At 37.1% G+C, this 24,062-nt stretch overlaps 1 protein-coding gene across 2 annotated transcripts in view; it reads left to right on the top strand.

The window, feature by feature from the left end:
* Positions 1-24,062, top strand: part of LOC127637025 (RING-type E3 ubiquitin-protein ligase PPIL2-like) — a 101,074-nt gene continuing 77,012 nt past the window's right edge. For both annotated transcript variants that reach the window (XM_052117870.1, XM_052117878.1), the window contains exons 1-10: positions 1-135; positions 538-587; positions 847-892; positions 1,026-1,088; positions 1,288-1,339; positions 8,585-8,636; positions 8,781-8,872; positions 13,471-13,560; positions 20,770-20,845; positions 23,419-23,579. In XM_052117870.1, coding sequence (XP_051973830.1) covers positions 104-135; positions 538-587; positions 847-892; positions 1,026-1,088; positions 1,288-1,339; positions 8,585-8,636; positions 8,781-8,872; positions 13,471-13,560; positions 20,770-20,845; positions 23,419-23,579 — 714 coding nt within the window. In that variant the 5' untranslated portion in view covers positions 1-103. The remainder of the gene's footprint in view (positions 136-537; positions 588-846; positions 893-1,025; positions 1,089-1,287; positions 1,340-8,584; positions 8,637-8,780; positions 8,873-13,470; positions 13,561-20,769; positions 20,846-23,418; positions 23,580-24,062) is intronic.

Genomic DNA, 24,062 nt, shown 5'->3' on the forward strand with positions numbered 1-24,062 from the left:
CACGGACCGGAAGTGTGGTTTAAACGTCGCAGTCGTTGTGTGCTTGTTTAATACATTTATAAACTTTTCTGTTTATTTTATTACTACCTTATCGTCCACAAAAATGGGGAAACGGCAGCATCAAAAGGATAAGATGTATGTTGAAAACTTAATATCACGTGATTAATATATATGTTTTTAGTAACCAATATTTGAGCATTAATATTATGTTTACTGACTCAAATTTAGAGTCAAATGTGTCTCTTTATTCCGAAGATATCGTGTTTTTACTATTACTATTAGATGTTTATAGTAGATTTGTCTTTAATCTGTACGCAAGCTCTGTTGCGTCTTTGAAACTTATTGCAACCTGTAGTATCATGTTTTGTATGTATTTACTTGGATTTAATTACGTGTAGAATTATGTTTGTTTATTTCTTATTCATCTCAAATACATCTGTCAAGTCTAATTCTGCGATGAAGCAATCTTACCCTTGCCAATAAAACCTATTTAATGTCAATCTGATTTTCTTTAATATATATTTCTGTCTGTTGCAGGTACATCACTTGTGCAGAATACACTCAGTTTTATGGAGGGAAGAAATCAGGTACTTGCATTGGATTAGATGCACTAAACCACAGTGACCCCCACAAATAATCTATTATTCATGTACAGTATAATCAGCACTTATTCCAATTTTCTCAAATGTCTATATCTCCAGTTCTGTCTTGCACTTTATTGAATGATTGCCCTTTGTATGAATAGTCTTATGTTTTGTGCACTTTACAATTGATAATTCTTCTCTTTGAGCACCTGAAAAATACAGTTTGTCTATTTATCTCTTGCCCTATCCATCTTGCTTATAGAAATCCCTCAATCCAATTTCAGACGACTGCCCTTTGATCATTGCGGGTGAGTTTTGACATTCTTCCTTGTACTTCTTTAATGTTTGAAATAAAACTTATCTGTATTATAGACCCTGCTTTCTTAACCATACTGATCTGTGAACTGTATTGATTATTATAGACTTTTATTCCTTTCATAGTTTGTCACTTCAGCCCTTCGAGTATCCTATGTGCACAGAGGATGGGGTGATCTTTGACCTAATGTGAGTATATGTAATTTACCAGTATCAATGTATTACAGCCAGTGCAGCATATAACAAAATTGTTTCAAAATAACTTTTATTTGTTGTTTTGTTTATCACAGTATGATGGTGAATGTTATAGTAGCTGGTGTTCATTATTGTTTTATATGACATGGCCGAAAAGATACCAGAAAAACAATGAACTCTCTTCTTTCTTTAGGAGTATAGTGCCTTGGATTAAGAAGTTTGGTACCAACCCAGTAACTGGAGAGGTATTTCATTCCTATTGACAGTGACGACTAGACTTTGTAAAATTTGAGGTTAAAGCTGCAGTGTGTAATTTCTGCACCACTAGTGCCACCCAAACATAATTGAAATAATTATCACTGTTTTCAAACAGATTCCAGAATCCGCCCTTCCTTTGGTTGTAAAAAAAAAAAAAGATAGTCCTGCCCCAAACTCACTGTTGACTGTGCCAATGTAGCTGTGCTGGACTAGCTTCTTAAATAAACAGAATGCCACAGTGGTAAATGTTTAGATGAAATCAACCTACCTAGGGCATACTTATAGTTGACTGCATATTAAAGTGGGAATCAAGAAAGATTTTTAACATTGAAAAAATGTCACACACAAGTTTTCAAGCTCTATGTCTCTCATAATCCAACCACAAAGCATGAATTAAAGGAATGTTTGGGGTTCAATACATGTTAAGCTCAACATTTAACAACAAAAAAGCAGTTACTGTAAGGCTCTTCTAATGGAAATTAATAGGGCCAGTTCATAAATGCTACAATACCCACTGTTTTAAAAGTAAAGCCACTATTAAACATGTTTCTTTACACAAAAATCAATGTTTGCATCTGTGGACTGGTCCCATTCATTTCCATTGTAAGTGCCTTAATATAACCGTTATTTTGAAAAAAGCCTCGTAGGCTTTAGTTTACATCGCAGCGCCCGGCAAAGCAACACACACACACTGTGCTACTTCCCAATGCCAGAGAGTGCCGGTGTTCTGCCGGGGAAGCAATCTGCAGAAGTCTAACCAATTTTCCACTGATTTGAGGACTACATGGATCTGTTTTTATAAAACCAGCCTACAAACGTAGTGCATTGCATATTTGCTAACAATGAGCCTTGAGATTTTGTGCTCGTCAATGCAGATGAATAAGGAACAAGCGAGTAAAACATTGAAATATATCCATGTTTTAAATCATGATACATTAATCATAAAGAGTAAGAACACTCACTTGCATTTTACATCCCAAGAAACCTCGAGTTTCCTTGCATCTAACTCCAGTGTTGGTGCGTCCCATTCAGCAGTGATCATCCCTATGTCCTATTACCTTCAAACACAATTAGCCTCCACTGTGAGGGCTTCAGATGGCTGAAAGTTGATACATTTTTAAGTGATGCTTATCCAACTTTTTCCTACGTCCTGTGATGCTTGGTGAAATATATGTGTGTTACATTCATTGTCAAGTTAACACAGGTGTTATTGCAGTGTACGTCCATTCATTCTTTCGTTGTAGTGTTGGTATTTTGAAGAGAGCGTGTATGATTTCGTGAGGACATACATCAATCAATATATCAGTGTGTTACTGAACAATAAGAAACTGTAAGACAAAAGACAAAGAAAGACAAAGAAAGCACGAACAAAACTGGCATGCTTTTTCTCCCAGATGCATTTGAGATTTCATCTAAGCACAAATGCAACATTTCTAGCAAAATGAACGGTTGTTTTAGTGGAGTTCCTGTGCTAGTTCAGCTTCAGATGTGTGTGATTGTCATCCTGCCACTCTGCATGTTCAAATCAGACAGACACATTGAGGTAGAGCCGTGAAGTTCTCATCCTTGGGTATGTTATCGCTTTTTCAAGTTTTCTGATCGGAGGGTTATTTCCTTTTAAATCCTCACGTAAGTTTAAACTTTTGTTTGGCGGGTGATCGACTGGTGAGAGGTGGTGCTACGCTGCCGTTCAGGGCAGTGTTTTAAACTTCAAATGCAATGTGGTTTTTGACTTTGACTACCTCTGTATGTGTGTTTGTGATCCAATCATAAAACATTTTGCTCCCCGTTAACAACTATTTTCAGCACTGACCATTTGCGATCGGATCATGTGAAATGCGTCTTATTACCTGCTGTAAACAGAGTCTAAAAATGACTGCAGCCAGAGGTAGGGAAAGACTTCTGGCGGATGTTCCACCCAAATAAATTTCCCCAGTAAGACCACCAGGAAAAAGGTGGATTGGAAAATCTGTTTGGAACGACACTACAGCATGGATTGTGCACAAGTTAGGACAAAGCCTAATGAGATTGAGGGGGTGGGGTCGTTCATTAACTGCAGGTCATTGTCAGTCATACATTTTTTGGGGGGTCTTTTTTGCTGGTAGAGTGAGACTGCAGATTTTAAATGTGTATATCTTCTGAAAATGAATTTTGTCAATGTTTAAAATTACACTACAATATAGATGGCCTTAAAGCTAATAAATATGGACAGCCAAAAGCAGCCAAACTTACATTTACATTTATGCATTTGGCAGACGCTTTTATCCAAAGCCACTTACAGAGCCCTTATTACAGTGACAATCCCCCGGAGCAACCTGGAATTAAGTGCCTTGCTCAAGGACACAATGGTGGTGGCTGTGGGGCTCAAACCAGCATCCTTCTGATTACCAGTTATGTGCTTAGACCACTACACCACTACCACTCCATTGAGATTGAACCTGGAAGATTCCTTTTAGCCATTAGAGGTCGTCAGACTCCACTTGAGGAGTATGCCAGCAACTCCAAGAAAGGCAAACATTGTGTGATGCCAAACAAATCACAACATCATCAACTCCGATGTCATCTGTGTACTAGAGACATCCAAAGCTACAAACCAGAATCTCTGGTTGCACTTATGCTGCGAAGAGCATTGCGCTGAATTTTAGAAGAAACTTTCAATCAAACAATCTTATGTTATTATGGGATGCAAGAATTTTTTTTTAAAAAGTCACTCGGCTCCAAAAAAAGGCTATTTTTAGGACCAAAGATTATTTGCATTGTGATGTGACATTATTATACAATTTGGCAACCATGTTTCCCAATTATCAGTAACCTACTGTATTGCAAGAAAATGTAATATTACTAAATAATATATTATGTAAATAACATATTTAAAGTACAATTGGAAGTATACATAGATGGTAGTATTTGTTGTGCTTAATTGTCACAATGCAAAATATCGTAACGTACCTAACAGTAGGCATCATTTCCATTATGCAGAATATAATAATTTCTTCTTTCTTTTGATTTTGTGGTGGATGGGACATTTCTTTGTCAAAGTATTGCTGCGAAAAAAGTAAATGAGAATAACCTAAAATCTAGCTTGCATTTCATCATCATCGTGTTATTGTATCTTTGATAAACTGTTTTGAGTTAAATTTCTATGTTATTGAGAGTAGTCAAGCTGCAAAAAGGCATTTACTTGTTGCTTTAGAGGGAAAATACTGTATTCTCTAATCTAGAAGTCATTATTGAAGCTATATGAAGATATTTTACAATTCCATTGATTTTGAAGTTTTGCCTGCAGATAGTGCCTAGGAATGTTGTGTATGCCAGAGCTGGATGAGGGTATAAATTGCTGTATTATCAGTTCACTGGACACACACCGCTGAATATGAATTATAGGATCTTTGAGTGTGTGTGCTGCATGCATAATCAGTTTACACTAGCATCAGCAAGAGTTGTGTGACTGTTTATAGACTGGTTATTTCTTGGGGTGTGAGGTAGGATGTCCTGTATTTGCTTACTAGTGTTAAGTATTTTTCATTTGCAGTTTACACTACATGTTCATATCAAGTTTAATAAGGCGTTATTAAATAAAGCAATAAGCTTTATTTAATAATATATGTATATTTTTTTTATAAAACGTCGGGAGCAGCATTGATAAAAGACACCAATATATTGGAATAACAATTCTTCATCTGTTATCTGTTTGTGGTTGCCTAGCAATGCAGATGCATTAATATAAATGTGCAATCACAGGTGTGATTTTGGAGTAATTTTACACCCGCATTGACCATGGAATCAGAATTTAGAGTCGAACAATCTGTTTTATTATGGTTATTTGGTACATGGTGTTCAATGTGAACACTTCAAACTAAACTGTTGTGTCTTCACAATTTGGGCAGAAATTATTATCATATAACTCTTTATAATTATTGTGTCATCACAAAGGTGTTTTAATAGGTGTCTATAACTGGTTTAACCTTATAAACAGATTAAAGGAATATTCTGGGTTCAATAAGAGTTTTTTTGTAGCATAATGGCATTTGTAGCATAATGTTGGTTACCTCAAAAATGAGTTTCTTTTCTTAAAAAAAAAAAAAGCTTAACTTGAGGTTACAGGGAGGCATTTACAATGGAAGTGAATGGGGCCAATTGTTGGAGGGTTTAATTTTTTTAACCACTCCAAAGTTTTCGTATTAGCAAACGACAAGTTTGGCAAGTCATTTAGAACATCTGCTTTGTGCATGACACAAGTACGTTTTCCAACAATTGTTTACAGACATATTGTTTCAATTTGAACTGACCATAATTCCACTTGGTCAGAAGTTTATATACACTAATTTAACTGTGCCTTTAAGCAGCATGGAAAATTCCAGAAAATGATGTGAAACCTTTAATTAGCTTCTGATAAGAGGTGTATTGAATTGGAGGTGTACCTGTGGATTTATTTTAAGGCCTACCTTCAAACTCTGTACCTCTTATCTTGACATAAAGGAAAAATCAAAAGAAATCAGCCAAGATCTCAGAAAAATAATTGTCTGGTTCTTCCTTGGGAGCAATTTCCAAATGCCTGAAGGTACCACGTTCATCTCTATAAATAATAGTATGCAAGTATAAACACCATGGGACCATTCAGCCATCTACCGCTCAGGAAGGAGACACATTCCGTCTCTTAGAGATGAACTGAAAAAGCGTGTGCGAGCAAGGAGGCCTACAAACCTCACTCGGTTACACAAGTTCTGTCTGGAGGAATGGGCCAAAATTCCAGCAACTTATTGTGAGAAGTTTGTGGAAGGCTACCCTAAAAGTAAATTGCTAAATTGTAAAAGGCAATGCTACCAAATACTAACCACATACGTATATGTAAACTTCTGACCCACTGGGAATGTGATGAAAGAAATAAAAGCTTAAACAAATAATCCTCGCTACTATTATTCTGACATTTCACATTCTTAAAATAAAGTAGTGATCCTAACTGACCTAAGACAGGGAATGTTTTCTACGATTAAATGTTAGGAATTGTGAAAAACTGAGTTTAAATATATTTGGCTAAGGTGTATGTAAAATACTGTCTTCAACTGTACATTAATTCTTCTGTTAAAACTTGTGTAGTACAGTAGTTTAGTAGTAATGTTGTTTAAATTGTAATTTTTATGGGCTCTTTAGGGTTTAATGGCTTTACATTGTCATGGCAACAAACTTGCTTAAATTTAGATGCACTACACAAAATATTAGTAAGCGATTTTATCATACTAAAATCATGTTAAGGCATAATGTTTACGTCTTGTGGCAGTACTTTCTAAAGAGTGTATTTTAACATTTATGTGCCATCCACATTCACTCCATTGTAAGTGCCTCTCTGGAAATGTTTGCTTTTTTTATTTTAGGAAAAGGAGGGACAAGTCAAAATAGTAAACATTTTTTGTGGTTATCAGCATTATGCCACAAATGCTGCTGATTGAGCTTAACTCGGAATTTGTTGTGAATAGGAGTAGCTGCTTGCTTATTTTCTGTTACGTTTACATTAGATAATTTTGCTTTGTTTATATAGTAAAAGGTATGGTTTTACCTCCGACCCGATAGAACATGTTACTGCTTTGCATTTTGTGCATCTGTGCAGTTGGTTGTTCTTTTACATGTACTCCCTTTATATTACTTATGAGTTCATATTTAGAATCAGTGTCTGTGAAAATGAAGTTTAGAATCATCAGTTTGATTCTGTATCTTTTTAAACACATGGCTATCATCTGTTATTCATCCATTAATCTTTGTAGTTCTGCATCAGAGTGAGTTCATGTCTTGGCATGCCTCATGACATGTGAGTATGTTGTCTGAAATATGCATGATAAATTTGTCCTGCTGGATGGAAAGGAGGACTGTGAGTAGGATGTTGACGAGTGTGTTTGAGTGATTGTTCCTGAGATCCATGCAGACCACGTGTGCTCTCTTGTGCTCTGCTCTACCAATATGTGTTTATTTGGGTTATTGTGTGTGTGTGTGTGTGTGTGTGTGTGTGTGTGTGTGTGTGTGTGTGTGTGTGTGTGTGTGTGTGTGTGTGTGTGTGTGTGTGTGTGTGTTTGCAATTTCTCTTCTAGTTGGGCTTATCTCTAAAATGCTTAAAAGGCTAGAAATTGCTCTATAGTGCAATCTCTATAAAGTGATTTTAAAAATGACCAGAAAAGTTATGGAAATTAAAGTAATAGTTCACCAAATGAAAAGTCTCATCATTTACTCATCACCCTTATGCCATCCCATATGTGTATGACTTTCTTTCATCTGCTAAACTCAAATACATGTTTTAATTTTTTTTTAGTTTCTCAGCTCTTCTGGCCCATGCAATGCAAGTGAATGGGTCCTTAATTTTTGAAGCTCCAAAGTAAATCAGCATAAAAGTAATCCATAAGACTCCAGTGGTTAAACCAATGTCTTCGGAAGCTATATGACAGGTGTAGGTGAGAAAAAGGATTTATACAATATTTAAGTCCTTTTTACTATAAATTCTCCCTTCTCAGTCCATCTCCACTTTAACTTTCACATTCTTCTCCTTGTGTTTTTGATGATTCACATTCTTTAAAAATTGCTAGCAAAAAAGGACTTCAATATTGTCATATCACTTAAGATATGGATTAAAACACTAGTCGTATGGATTACTTTTATGTTCCCTTTATGTGCCTTTTGTAGTGTAAACACTTTGGTACCCATGCGCTTGCATTGTATGTACCTATAGAGCTGAAATATACTTATAAAAATCACAGTTTGTGTTAGAGAGAAAGACATGCACATCTGGGATGGCATGAGGGACAGTAAATGATGAAAGAATAACATTTTTGGGGTGAACTATTCCTTTACTTGGCCTAAAAGAGTGGGAACCCATTATATGTTAAAAACCTAATCACCAAGCACTATAACAGCACTTTAACTACCGGTAATATATTAAACAACTTTCCTCTGCTGTTATCTCAATAACACATCATTAGACATAGGAATTTACCTTTTCATTTCTTTGAAACCATACTATCCTCATAGAGTATATTAGGTGTGCTTGATGACGTTTAAAATGAATGATACTCAGTTAGTGTAGCATTCATCACATGCCCAGACAGGTCCTGTATGAATTAGCCAATTCATATTAAATAATTTGGAGTAATTAGACATTCACAGTGTAATTACATTGTAATTGAAAATGTAGGTGTGTCTGAGCTCAAGCACATTCACTAATAACTTCCTGATTCTCTCTCTCTTTTTAGAAGCTTGAAGCCAAATCCCTCATCAAGCTTAACATTAGCAAAAACAGTGAAGGTAAATAAGTTTGTGTGTGTGCGTGTGCATGCGCATACTGTTGATCCTCTTACCTGGCCTGCGTCAACAGCAATATGTGTCAATGAAAACGGATAATGGATTGAAGTGATCTGCACTTTGTTTTCACTGTCTCTTTCTTTTTAGGGAAGTACCACTGTCCTGTGCTGTACACCGTGTTCACAAATAACTCCCACATTGTTGCCAACAAAGTCACAGGCAATGTTTTCTCATATGAGGTAAAACACACCACATTGTACATGTTTTCAAGGGCCTCCTTGAATGTTTGCACATATATGCCAAGTTACCTGTGCTAAACTTCAAATGGTCAAATGTTAGACTTATAATGCATCACCCCCCATAGTCCCCTTATAATGTTAGTCAAGGTTTCTTGCGTCAAACATACTGTTGTTAAATGTATAATTCATGATACTTTTCCACCCTCTGTCTGATCCTTAGAATTTAACAACTTGTTTTTGTTACTGTACCTTTAACTCAAAAAATGAAAATTGACATTTCACCCTATCTGCGCACAACCTGTAAAATGAAAAAAGAATTAAACAACGATGCGTTCATGTTGATGTGGCCATTAATGTGGTTGGCAAATCAAATGATTTCTGAGTTGTCTGTATTTGCCATTTAGTGTCTCTACATGGTCTGGGAAGAACATTTTGAAAGTTAGACTGTCTATATAGTACAGTACATCAAACAATTTAATTGTAAAATCCAGTTTTCTCACAGGAGGACCCCTAACATCATTAAAAATCATTAGTTTTTACTTTCAGATGCCGTTGTAGAAATTCACTATTCACAATCAGTCATGATTAATTTAGTCCAAGAGGGAAAGTGTCCAATAATAATATGGTTACTGAGATTAAGCAAGTAGTAATCAGCTGGTCATGTGATTCTAAAATGGCAGCCCCCATGTGGGCGCCCCTGCCCCATGTAAAATAAAACTGCTTTTAAAAGGTTACTGATATGACCGGAGTCCTCATCTCATGTGAGTGGCCATTATTTTATGCATATGTTTCAGAAATATAATACATTTCTTTAGGAGTAAACCTTTTTAATAGGGGAAAAATACGGAGTATTTACTTGAGAACTGTAACATATACAGAAAAAAAAATAATATATATATATATATACACTCACCTAAAGGATTATTAGGAACACCATACTAATACTGTGTTTGACCCCCTTTCGCCTTCAGAACTCCCTTAATTCTACGTGGCATTGATTCAACAAGGTGCTGAAAGCATTCTTTAGAAATGTTGGCCCATATTGATAGGATAGCATCTTGCAGCTGATGGAGATTTGTGGGATGCACATCCAGGGCACGAAGCTCCTGTTCCACCACATCCCAAAGATGCTCTATTGGGTTGAGATCTGGTGACTGTGGGGGCCATTTTAGTACAGTGAACTCATTGTCATGTTCAAGAAACCAATTTGAAATGATTCGAGCTTTGTGACATGGTGCATTATCCTGCTGGAAGTAGCCATCAGAGGATGGGTACATGGTGGCCATAAAGGGATGGACATGGTCAGAAACAATGCTCAGGTAGACCGTGGCATTTAAACGATGCCCAATTGGCACTAAGGGGCCTAAAGTGTGCCAAGAAAACATCCCCCACACCATTACACCACCACCTCCAGCCTGCACAGTGGTAACAAGGCATGATGGATCCATGTTCTCATTCTGTTTACGCCAAATTCTGACTCTACCATCTGAATGTCTCAACAGAAATCGAGACTCATCAGACCAGGCAACATTTTTCCAATCTTCAACTGTCCAATTTTGGTGAGCTCTTGCAAATTGTAGCCTCTTTTTCCTATTTGTAGTGGAGATGAGTGATACCCGGTGGGGTCTTCTGCTGTTGTAGCCCATCCGCCTCAAGGTTGTGCGTGTTGTGGCTTCACAAATCCTTTGCTGCATACCTTGGTTGTAACGAGTGGTTATTTCAGGCAAAGTTGCTCTTCTATCAGCTTGAATCAGTCGGCCCATTCTCCTCTGACCTGTAGCATCAACAAAGCATTTTCGCCCACAGGACTGCCGCATACTGGATGTTTTTCCCTTTTCACACCATTCTTTGTAAACCCTAGAAATGATTGTGCGTGAAAATCCCAGTAACTGAGCAGATTGTGAAATACTCAGACTGGCCCGTCTGGCACCAACAACCATGCCACGCTCAAAATTGCTTAAATCACCTTTCCCATTCTGACATTCAGTTTGGAGTTCAGGAAATTGTCTTGACCAGGACCACACCCCTAAATGCATTGAAGCAACTGCCATGTGATTGGTTGATTAGATAATTGCATTAATGAGAAATTGAACAGGTGTTCCTAATAATCCTTTAGGTGAGTGTGTGTATATATATATATATATTTGAACACCCTGCTATTTTGCAAGTTCTCCCACTTGGAAATCATGGAGGGGTCTGAAATTGTCATCGTAGGTGCATGTCCACTGTGAGAGACATAATCTAAAAAAAAATCCAGAAATCACAATGTATGATTTTTTAACTATTTATTTGTATGATACAGCTGCAAATAAGTATTTGAACACCTGTCTATCAGCTAGAATTCTGACCCTCAAAGACCTGTTAGTCTGCCTTTAAAATGTCCACCTCCACTCCATTTATTATCCTAAATTAGATGCACCTGTTTGAGGTTGTTAGCTGCATAAAGAGACCTGTCCACCCCATACAATCAGTAAGAATCCAACTACTAACATGGCCAAGACCAAAGAGCTGTCCAAAGACACTAGAGACAAAATTGTACACCTCCACAAGGCTGGAAAGGGCTACGGGGAAATTGCCAAGCAGCTTGGTGAAAAAAGGTCCACTGTTGGAGCAATCATTAGAAAATGGAAGAAGCTAAACATGACTGTCAATCTCCCTCAGACTGGGGCTCCATGCAAGATCTCACCTTGTGGGGTCTCAATGAACCTAAGAAAGGTGAGAAATCAGCCCAGAACTACACGGGAGGAGCTGTTCAATGACCTGAAAAGAGCTGGGACCACCGTTTCCAAGGTTACTGTTGGTATTACACCAAGACGTCATGGTTTGAAATCATGCATGGCACGGAAGGTTCCCCTGCGTAAACCAGCACATGTCAAGGCCCGTCTTAAGTTTGCCAATGACCATTTGGATGATCCAGAGGAGTCATGGGAGAAAGTCATGTGGTCAGATGAGACCAAAATAGAACTTTTTGGTCATAATTCCACTAACCGTGTTTGGAGGAACAAGAATGATGAGTACCATCCCAAGAACACCATCCCTACTGTGAAGCATGGGGGTGGTAGCATCATGCTTTGGGGGTGTTTTTCTGCACATGGGACAGGGTGACTGCACTGTATTAAGGAGAGGATGACCGGGGCCATGTATTGCTAGATTTTGGGGAACAACCTCCTTCCCTCAGTTAGAGCATTGAAGATGGGTCGAGGCTGGGTCTTCCAACATGACAATGACCCAAGCACACAGCCAGGATAACCAAGGAGTGGCTCTGTAAGAAGCATATCAAGGTTCTGGCATGGCCTAGCCAGTCTCCAGACCTAAACCCAATAGAGAATCTTTGGAGGGAGCTCAAACTCCGTGTTTCTCAGCGACAGCCCAGAAACCTGACTGATCTAGAGAAGATCTGTGTGGAGGAGTGGGCCAAAATCCCTCCTGCAGTGTGTGCAAACCTGGTGAAAAACTACAGGAAACGTTTGACCTCTGTAATTGCAATATTAACATTGATTTTCTCAGGTGTTCAAATACTTATTTGCAGCTGTATCATACCAATAAATATTTAAAAAATCATACATTGTGATTTCTGGATTTTCTTTTTTAGATTATGTCTCTCAAAGTGGACATGCACCTACGATGACAATTTCAGACCCCCCTAATTTTACTGTATATTATGTTTAACAAGGGAATGAAGGAATACTTTTTAGTGTAAACTATTGTTAAAATTATGGTGAAAAACAATAATCAGGCATTCCCAGAAGTCATTCTCTACTTCCTCCACATTGCGATGTCACACTGTGGTAGACATTTGCATCTGACTGCCTCCACAACAACACATCAACACCCACTTTACCTTATTGCTTCTGTTGCTCTGCCCAGAAGTGGTGAGATTTGAGCTGGCAAGAAGAGAGCAGGTCAGCCAAGAGCAGAGACAATTATAACAGTGGTCATTTACTGTCAATTCTTACAAGAGAAGCGACACCAAAACAGTGCTTTTCTGACATAGGGTCAGAATGAGGGTGGAAAATTATCACGTTTTACAAATATATGACTTTACTTCTGTTATAAGTAAATCTCAAGGAACATATAAAAATTATGTCATGACCCCTTTAATGTTTATTGCATCATTTTAGTGTCGCATGTGTTACAATGATGGTGTTTTGTGTTTTGATAACACTGCAAAACTACTACTACATGTGTAGTAATTATTGCTCCTGGAAGGACCACTCTTGATGAACTTTAAATCATTGTGTGGCTTTTTGTAGTTACTACTGTGATTTAACAATACATTTTAAAGTGAAAATCAGACTTTTAGAGTTCCAGAAGGTTAGAATATTAAGTATAAATCAGTTAATAATACAAAAGATAGTTAAACGTAAAAATATAAAGGCATCAAATTTACATCCCATAGAGCCTGAAAAATGGTCACCGTATTTTTAACAGTAAATTTCTTTCAACTACCGTTGCCAGTATTTTACTGTAAATGTAATTTTATCAGTGTATAATTGACAACCACAATTGATAATTAACGCATTAACTTTGAGCTCTTTTAAACCATACTAACTAGTACATGAACAGTCATTATCCTGTACACGTGTGTTTTTGTCTAGGCAGTGGATCAGCTGAACATAAAGACAAAGTGTTATAAAGATTTGTTGACGGATGAGCCCTTCACACGCCAGGATCTCATCACAGTACAGGTGATGAATGCAAAGTGTGTGTGTGTGTGTTTATAAAAGAGGGGAGAGAGTGATATGCTAATGTGTAAATATAACGGGATATTATTGCATATTAATGGCTGCACCTCAAAACATATCTCGACAGCATTTTTGGGCATCATAGGCACATTCAAACATTTGATTATAAAAGAAGTCCAAGTATGCAGCTAACTATGTTTTGAGACACAGCCTATGTTTATACAGTGACTCCCAAGTATTTGGACAGTATTATCCCTTAAACACTGTACATGTGTGTGCCTGCATGTTCACGTGTGATATGACTGAACATACTGTGCTTTCTGTATGATTAGTGTGTTGTGGAATGTCATGTTGACTATATAGCCGGTTCACATGCAATGGAGTGATTACAGCTGTTGAGAGAGACAGTCAGGCTGATCCGGGGTCAGTTTAAAGTGCTTTTTGAATGACAGTTCCTTAGACTCCCCTGAGAGGGAATAATTCACAGGCCACAATAATACATCAAAATTATCTGCTCAGTTTTTTTTAGCAGTTAATGTATACGTTTATACAGTATAGTCATCACAAACATTTAAAGTACTATTTCACTGCAGACCTAAATCATCTTGTCTAAGGCCACGTCGACACTTACATTTTCATTTGAAAACTCAGCTTAGAGGGGGCCTGGGTAGCTCAGTGAGCAAAGACACTGACTACTACCTCTGGATCCGTCCTCCAATACCCGGATTGAGGCGAGTAACTGCGCCACCACGAGGAAGTAGAGAGTTTAGAGAGTAAATCGGTGTACAGTTTCCTAACCTTATCAGTTTCCAAAGTACACGGTACTAGAAAGTGTTTTCAAAAGTCTGTGTTTTGGTGGAAGAAATTGCTAATAAGTGACTTATTTACAAATGGCTTACATATAGTTACTAACTTACGAATGGCTTATTTAGTTACTAACTTGTGAATGGCTTACAGATACTAAACTACGAATGACTCCTAGTGACTAATTTACAAATGGCTTATTACAAATGTATATTGTATCACGTATAGACTATAAGTGAGCCATTCGTACGTTGAATGGCTTATAGATACTAAGTTATAGTTAAGTTATGAATGGCTTACTTATAGTTACTAAGTTACAAACTAAACTCCGGTTGCTGCCAGGACACTGCACTAGTCTGTGTTTGTAGCTTTCTAGCCTGCTTAGCATTGCTTATTCTTATATGTTCATCCGTGCCATCCTGGGATGGCATACGTTCATATATCCTTTGCCATTTTACCACGTGCTTGTTTGTTTTTTTTCTCTTTTCTATTGTTTGGACTGCGTGTATTTCACCGCGCACACCCCACCCTTTTTTTACTTGTCTACATCTCGCGTCTCGACTGCGTGCATTCTTTTTCACCTCCGGGTTTTACATGAATTATTGAATCAATCTCAAACATCTGCTGATCAGGAACCACACCAGACCACAAATCCTCGCTGCTCAAGAACAACCATAAAAACAACAACAAACAACTGCGGTAAGTCATGGCATCCACTCATGCTATATCTTCCTGCATTGCATGCCATATGTTTACTATAGCTTCTACCATCAGCTGTGAGGAATTTAAATGTGATAAAGGAATTAGTCAGGCTGACGGAGAAGTTTAATGAGTTTCCAATCAATTCTCCCCACTCAGTGATGCACCGACTGAGAATTATGTTTAAAAAGCCTTTTTAATAGGTGATTCTATTGTAAGGAACATGGAATTAGAGACTCCAGCCACTATTGTTAAATGCATTTAGGGGGCTCGGGCGTCTGACATCAGATCAAATGGGGAGCTCTAAAAATAATGTTAAAGAGGTGTGTGAACTTGCAAAAGTATGCCAGACACTGTAATATGCTCTGGCCCCCTCCCTGCTCATCGTGGTGATGAGGTTTATAGTAGATTAGTGTCACTGAATGGCTGGATGTCTGAGTTGTGTCCGGAGAATAGCATAGGATTTATAGACAGTTGAAAGAGTTTTTGGGGTAGACCTGACCTGCTAAAGAGAGACGGACTCCATCCCTCCAGGGAAGGTGACGATCTATTTAGTAATTTGGCTCATAGTCTTAATAGTGATAGTATTTGGCTAACTGGGGCCCAGGTCAGGAAGCAGACAAACTGGTAAATCTAAATGTGTACTAGCTACCTTGAGACATCACACAGGTCACATAAACTAAAACATATAGAGACTGTATCACCTAGATATCATATAGAGACTGTGTCTGTTTCCCGAATTTCCACAAATAATCCATTTATGTCAAAAATACTAGAAAAGGCAGTGTCCTCCCAGCTATGTTCATTTCTAAAGAGAAATGGTATGAACAGGTTCAGTCAGGATTTAGGCCCCATCACAGTACAGAGACTGCACTTATCAGAGTTACAAATTACTTGCTCTTATCATCTGATTGCAGCTGCATTTCTCTTCTATTGCTTTTAGATCTTAGTGCTGCCTTCAACACCATAGATCATGACATTCTCTTGAATAGGCAGGAGGATTATGATGGCATTATTGGATTAGCATGGTTCAGGTCCTATTTTTTAGACTGCTACCACTTTATGTAAACGAGGAATTGTCAAATCAAACAAAAGTTATCTATGGAGTGCCACAGGGATCAGTTTTAGGGCCTCTGATTATCTCTTAATATATGCTTCCCCTGGGATATATTATCAGGAATCATTGAAGACATTTCCATTTATGCTGATGATACCCAACTTTATGTTTCTTCTAAACCCAAAGAAATTTCACAATTATCCAAATTAGAAGAGTGTATCAATGAAATCAAAGATTGGATGGCCAGAAATGTCCTCCTACTCAATTCCAACAAAACAGATGTACTTATTATTGGAACGCTAAAAAATAAGACGTTAAAATATAATTTGACTCTTGATGGATGTACTGTCACGTCGTCTTATAACACATAAGTTCTTTGCTGTAGATTTGATACCAATCTGTCCTTTTAAAATCAAATTTCCGATGTTTGTTGAATATCATTGTTCCATCTCTGAAATATTGCTAATTTCAGACACATGCTCTCTGTTGCTGATGTTGAAAAACTAATTCATGTGTTCATGACCTCAAGACTAGATTATTGTAAAGCATTACTGGGAGGATGTACTGCAAGTTCAATAAATAAACTTCAATTTGTTCCAAATACAGCTGCCAGAGTGCTGACTAGATTTTTATCATCGTTACATTGGCTACCTGTTAAATTTGGTATTCATTTTAAAATCCTGTTAACTACATACAAAGCTTTGAATGGTCTAGCTCCACAGTACTTAAGTGACCTTCAACCGTGCTATATTCCATCACGTTTATTACGATTACAAAAGTCTGGCCTGATAATAGTTCCTAGAATATCAAAATCCATAAAAGTTAGATCCTTTTCCTATTTGGCTCCAAAACTATGGAATAGTCTCCCTAACACTGTTTGGGATGCAGACACATTCACTCAGTTTTAGTCTAGACTAAAGACTCCTTTATTTAACCAGTCATACACCTAATTTATCCATCAACTCACAATTTAGTTAGGTCTGCTGGAACCAGAAATATCTCATAATCTATAACTCTGCAATAAATTCAATGGCATATAGGCTAATATTATTATATTTAATTCCCTGTCTCAACCTCGGGATTCATATCCCAAGGTTTTCAGAGCTGGCCAGATCCAGCACTGTTCCTGCTTGGTGTTGGACTCCACTGCTACGTGTCACTGAGTAATGACGACAAACTACAGCTGGTGCTAGCCAGACATCACTTCAGTCTTTTGACTTCAGAGGATGAACTGATGCCTGCTCCAACTGTAAGACATTGGATACTTCAAATACTACTGCCAGAACCTTGGACTTAAGATGGACCCCACTGAACCTCACCGAAATGACCTGACGGTTGAGCTGAGATGCATCTCATTGATCTCTACCTGCATCACCTTTGTTTATTGATGGACTACGCTCTTGAAATAGAATACATAGACTATCAATGAATTGCCAACAAAAGCCTTCATCAGCCAACTTACAAAGGACAATGCATCTGTATGAACTTCTGCAGTGAATCCAGGATAGACTTCAAAGACAGTAGTCATTAATCTTACAGTTCATACAAAATCTGTGTTTAAACACTGGCGCCATTTTAAACCATGACTTGCTCTGCACACAAATAACTAATATTAGCATTATTTTCATGCTGTTTAGTCAGAGGGGAACTTGCCCCCACTGTGATCCTGGTATCAACCAAGGTTATTTTTCTCCATTAACCAACATCTTATGGAGTTTTGTGTTCCTTGCCACAGTAACCTTTGGCTTGCTCACAGGGGTTCTAAATACAATTTATTATTTAACTATTTATTTATTTTTATACACAATTTACAATTACACTATGATGACTTGTAACACTTTATAGATATTACAGTTTCATTGTCTATTTAAGTAAGCCATTTGTAAATTGAATTGCTTATAAATACTAAGTTACAAATGGCATACTTAGTTAGTGATTGATTAATGGCTAATAGTGATTAATTAACAAATGGGTTTGGAGTGGTGGTGGTGGTGTTGTAGGCTAAAGCACATAACTGTTAATCAGAAGATTGCTGGTTCGATCCCCACAGCCACCACCATTGTGTCCTTGAGCAAGGCACTTAACTCCAGGTTGCTCCTGGGGATTGTCCCTGTAATAAGTGCAATGTAAGTCGCTTTGGATAAAAGCATCTGCCAAATGCATAAATGTAAATGGGTAACTTATAGCTACTAATTTTCAAATGGCTTACTTATAGTTACGAATTTACAAATGGATAATTTATAGTACTAAGTTATGAATGACTTATTGTGACTAATTACAATACAATACAAATGGCTTACATTATAGTTACTAATTTACGAATGGCTTATATATGGTGCTCACTTATAACTTATAGATACTAATTTATGAATATAAGTTAGCCATTTTTAATTTTTAACTTTATAGTTACTTTATAATCTATGTATATAAAGTAAGGAGAAAGGGTGTTAACATTGAAAAAAAAAATACACATCACCTTTAGTGCAATAAATTGGAAGCTTAAAATGCATTGAATCCGCAACAGAACTTAAATAATACATTACATAAACAAACATGTCTCAACAATGAAATACTGATCAAGGAACCAAACGATTTATGAACCAATCACAGCCTGCTTCTAAAATGATAGGATTAGTTGCATTTGGCGATTGTTTAAAGTATATCTTTTTTTTGAGTGGTAGAAAGATACTTGTATAACAAGGGTCAGATTTCTGTCAACAAATTTACTTTTTACACTAGTGTATTTGCATCTGTGTTCTAGGTAATGTAATTGTATGTTAGAGAGAGAAACAGAGATGCAAGGAGTTAGAAGTGTTTTATAAGAATGATGTATCTAGTGTACTATAAGCATGCATGTGGGTGTGTGTGTATGTACTTAACTATAGTTTGGATTCAAAATTATCCTCGGAACTGAGCTAAATTTTACATCCCTTTGAGAACATTCAAGGATGTCTTAAATTGGAAAAAAAAAAAAGATTCACAAATGTATTAGTTTTTTTCTATTCTTAAAATTATACGATTTATTTATTATTAGCTTTATATGAAAACAATAGAAGTCTAGATATACGTTCCTGTAGCTCAGCTTGTTGAGCATGACGTTAGCAATGGCAAGATCATTGGTTGATTCCCAGGGAATAATGCGCAGCTTATGTGCAGTGTAGGTTGCTTTGGATAAAAGTGTCTCCAAATGCATAAATGTGAATGTGAATATAAACGTGTGTGAAGCACACTGTAAGCTGAATCGGTGTGCTGTGTACATTTGACCAATGCTGTCTAGTTATCTGAGAGGCAAAGGGGTTGTTACAAAGAAAGTCCCCCTGTCATGTCCTTGAATGATGGTTTATTTTGAGTCAGGGAGAGTGTTTACAGGGGTGTTCAGAGAAAGAGAAAAGGACTTGCAGTTATTTTAGGCTGAGATTAGATATAGAGTATTGGTCAGAGTGGGAGTTTCGAAGTGTCTATCATCGGAGCTAGAGGATAGGCAGGACAGGATGGTGTTGGGTGGCATGCTTTAATGGGTAAAGAGTTTTATAGATAGAGACAACAGTTATTTTGGGGGCCTGATGGGAAAGCTGGCGGTGTTTTAGAGGGAGGGACAGTATTTGAGATGACTGAGTGGGAGTTTATTTTAAATAGAAGGGCTGAGAGACAGAAACTGTCCTGCCCTGCTGGGATACAGTTTCACTGTCTGACCTATTTGTAACAGATACTACATTGGGTCAAATAAATAGCAGGGGAGAGAAAGGGAGAGAGAGAGAGACTGGAACAAGGTCCTGAACTGTCCTCAGTGAGTGTGTGTTTCAGTGGGCAAGCCCCCAAAACTGTCCAGCCAGCAACAATTCCACAAAACTGATTAAACCGTGCCAAAATAAATCTATTACAGTGTGTTTGCTATTCTTTCTGTATGGAAAATATGATACGAGCAGTTTTATTACAATTGTGCAGTATTATTAGGATTTTATAGGTTTATAAATGATATTGTCTGCATTGGGGATTAGTGATATATAAATTGAAATGATAAACTGGTAGAAATTTGTCAGAGTTTGTCATAATTATTGTTGTACCACTGCATGGTAGGGAATGGACATTAATAAAAAAATATCCCAAGCAGGTTTCATTTTTTTTATTTACTTGATATTGTCAATTATATTAATTGTATTCTGGAGTGGTGGTGGCATAGTGGACTAAAGCACATAACTGGTAATCAGAAGGTCGCTGGTTCGATCACCACAGCCACCACCATTGTGTCCTTGAGCAAGACACTTAATCAAGGTTGCTCCGGGAGATTGTCCCTGTAATAAGTGCACTGGAAGTCCCTTTGTATAAAAGCGTCTGCCAAATGCATACATGTAAATGTAATGAAAATGTTAAAATATTAATTATGTAAATATTTACATTTATCAAGTCGTTTCAATGCAATTTACATGACTGTTCTTATACACAAAATATTTCAAATGTTTGACATCAGTCTTTTTTTAATCACCTTTCAACAAAATATATCGTTATCCACATTGTTACTGACCAACTTTTATATTAATATTATAAAATCATTTTTACACTTATTATGCCCACCCCTAATCTACTTGGTTTGTGAGCTGTTCTATTGTGTAACATAGTCCTATAACCTTTTGTTTTGTCCTTTTATATTTCAGGATCCTACAAATCTAGACAAATTTAATGTCTCCAACTTCTTCCATGTGAAAAACAATATGAAAGTCCTTGACCCTGGTGAGTTCAGTATTGTGTTTGAATTCCAAGCATTTTTAATCTATTACAAAGTTGAGTTCAATCAAAGTTCAATTCATTTTAACAAATAGTTTGTTCGGACAATTTGTTGCATTGAAGCAGTTCATCTATTCATTTGATTAATCGGTCGGTTTGATCCAATCATTAAGAACTGCTTCTAAAGAACTTTCGTATCGCAAATCATAGCAAAGAACTACTAGATTTTTCAATGAAATATGTATTGATTTATTATTTATTTTTTTGTCTTGATTGAATACAAGCTCTGATTGAGAGGATTTGGATAAATTCAGACAAGCTCACATTTACACATTCCCTGCCAAACTTTACCTGTGAGAGTTGAGGCATTTAGCTGCAGGCACCAGTGTGCTAATTTCATATTACTTTCCCTAAGCTTGAAATTTCATTACATAACCTTATAACTTGTATTAGTGCAACCATGATGATTTTAGGAAATGAATTAGTTAATGAGGTAGAACCCAATGCACTAAAGACTCACTAACAATATGAATGAATTAATGGATTGTGAAGGGCAAATTATGTGAATTCACGAAGGCCTGCGAGTTGTGTTCTCAAAAGCATATTTTTCACATTAACGTTTTTATTCATTTCTCCTCAAGCATGGCGCATACCAAAGCAAAATATTCATGTACAGAGTCAACCCCGTAAACCCCATTATATCCCTTCCCACCCTGACCCCCAGCAAACATTCCTGTGGCCAAAGCCCAAGTACACGCAGATTAAAAAAAAATATATATATATGATATTTTATATATATAAAATAATAATGAACACACATTTAAAAGTCCCTCTCCACTGCCCCTTCCCGAGAGCCCTCCAAAAATGCCAAATAGATGCCCCACATTTTATCAAACAAATGAAGTGAACTCCTGAAATGAAGGTGCTCCAGCCGACTTCCATCCCCTAAGGATGACCTGTCTGCTGATCATAACACTGGCTAGGACCCAATTTATGTACTTATCCCCCATATTAATGACCACCCCATTGCCTAAAATACAGAGTCTGGGGCAAAATTAAATCTGAGTGCCCAATACATCTTACACAAAACTCTGAACCCTCAACCAAAATTCTTGGATCTTATCACACCACTAAAAAACATGGGTTGCGTCCCCATCTTCTGATTGGCATCGCCATCAGGTGGGTGTCTTTAAGACCAAGAATTGAGACTAAAGAATTGAGACCTGGTAATCCCAAAATGTTCTCAAAAGCAAATAAATAAAACCTCATGGCAGAAATATCTGTGCAAATATTTCACTGCAGACGGTACTCCCTGATCATTCAGTCTTAAATTAGCCAGAAAGATAATAAATACTTGACCATTCTTACACATTTCTTTCTTCTGCAGAACACAAACAAATATATTTTGAAGGATGTACGAGGCGTTTATGTCCATGTAATATGCAGTGTATATAAAGTCAGTGGGGTCTAAAACTCTTAAACACCAAAAAGCACATAAAGGCAGCATAAAAGTAATCTAAACCACTCAAGTGGTTTAATCCATGTCCTCTGAAGTGATACTATCACTTTGGGTGAGAAACACCAAAATGTAAGTCCTTATTTACTGTAAATCTATCAATTCACTTAACAGAATAGACAAAAACACCTCATGCATCCTTAAAAATATTTTTGTTGGTGTTCCGCAGAAGAATGTGATTACATTTTTGAGCTAGCACAAGGGTCAGTAAATGATGAGAGAATTTTCTGGTGAACTATTCCTGTAATTATGGTACTATGAATGTATTAAAGTGCAAAAAGAATACTTTTTTAATGCATGCTATGCAGGCTTTAAGTAAATTGGTACAGACTGTTTTAGTGATTTTAAAGAATTGTAATTGTAATCCTTTTATTGTCATTGTAACCTGTACAACGAAATTTAAAAGTGCCAAACAGTTGGTGCATCAGTAAAATCAATATCAATAAAAAGAAAAAAACAATCCCCATCTTATTGGAGATACACACACACACACCACCATTCATTCTGTCATAGTTATTGCACAATCTAACTATATGGTATTGTTTTATGAATGTTTTTTTATGGCATTAAGGGTGGTTATTGCTGTTGGATAAAAACAGTTTTTAAGTCTGTTTGTTCTTGATTTGATGGCAACAGTTCAAACAAGGAGTGACCGGGATGGAAAGTGTCTTTAATAATGCTCTGAGCTTTTTTGGCACAGCGAGCACTGTGAAGGTCAACCATTGTAGGGAGGGGACAACCGACTATCTTCTGGGCCATGTTAATGACCCGTTGGAGAGCCTTTTTCTGGGCTACTGTGCAGCTACTAAACCACACACATAGGCAGTATGTTAAGATAGATTCTATGGAACACCTGTAAAAGGATAACAGCAGTCTCTGAGTGATGTCGTTTCTCCTGAGGACCCTCAGGAAGTGCAAACGTTGTTGGGCATTTTTTGCACCTTCACACTGTTTACGCTCCATGTCAGACCCTCCTCAATGTACACACCCAGAAAACAGAAGTCCAACACCTGCTCCACCCGACTGTGACTGTGGCGTTACTTACATTTTTCTTCCCCTACAGATGAAGAGAAAGCCAAACAGGACCCAGCTTACCATCTGAAAAGCACCAACCTGGAGACGCGTGAAACACTGGCAGAGCTCTATAGAGACTATAAAGGAGACGAGCTGTTGGCATCCACTATGAAAGAGCCAGCGACCAAAAAAACAGACAAACTCAATGCTGTAAGTTTCACAATCTATTTCCTTAAACTATCGTCAATAGTACATGCTTCTTGTTTTCATTCATCTCCTATTTTCTTTCATTTTGTAAAATAGAAAAGTCCTAAAGGGGATGTCATTATTTTCAAAGTTAAAATACTTTTTTGCAATGTCAGCTTTCATATGGCTTCTTGGCAACTAGTAGCATGAGTTTGGGTCAGGAGGACCGTGGTCTGAAATGAACCAGAACACAGGGATAAAATGGCACCGAAAGTGACAATTATATTTAAAATGTGTGGGCATTATTTAATATACAGTGGCAAGAAAAAGTATGTGAACTCTTTAGAATTAACTGCATTTATGTATAAATTTGTATTAATATCTGTTTTGATATTCATCTAAGTTACAATAAGGAACAAACACAATCTGTTTTAACTAATAACACACAAATGATTATATTGTTCTTGTACATATTGAATACATCATTCAAACATTCACAGTGTAGGT

The sequence above is a fragment of the Xyrauchen texanus genome, chromosome 4 (assembly GCF_025860055.1).
Source record: "Xyrauchen texanus isolate HMW12.3.18 chromosome 4, RBS_HiC_50CHRs, whole genome shotgun sequence".
Lineage (NCBI taxonomy): Eukaryota > Metazoa > Chordata > Actinopteri > Cypriniformes > Catostomidae > Xyrauchen > Xyrauchen texanus.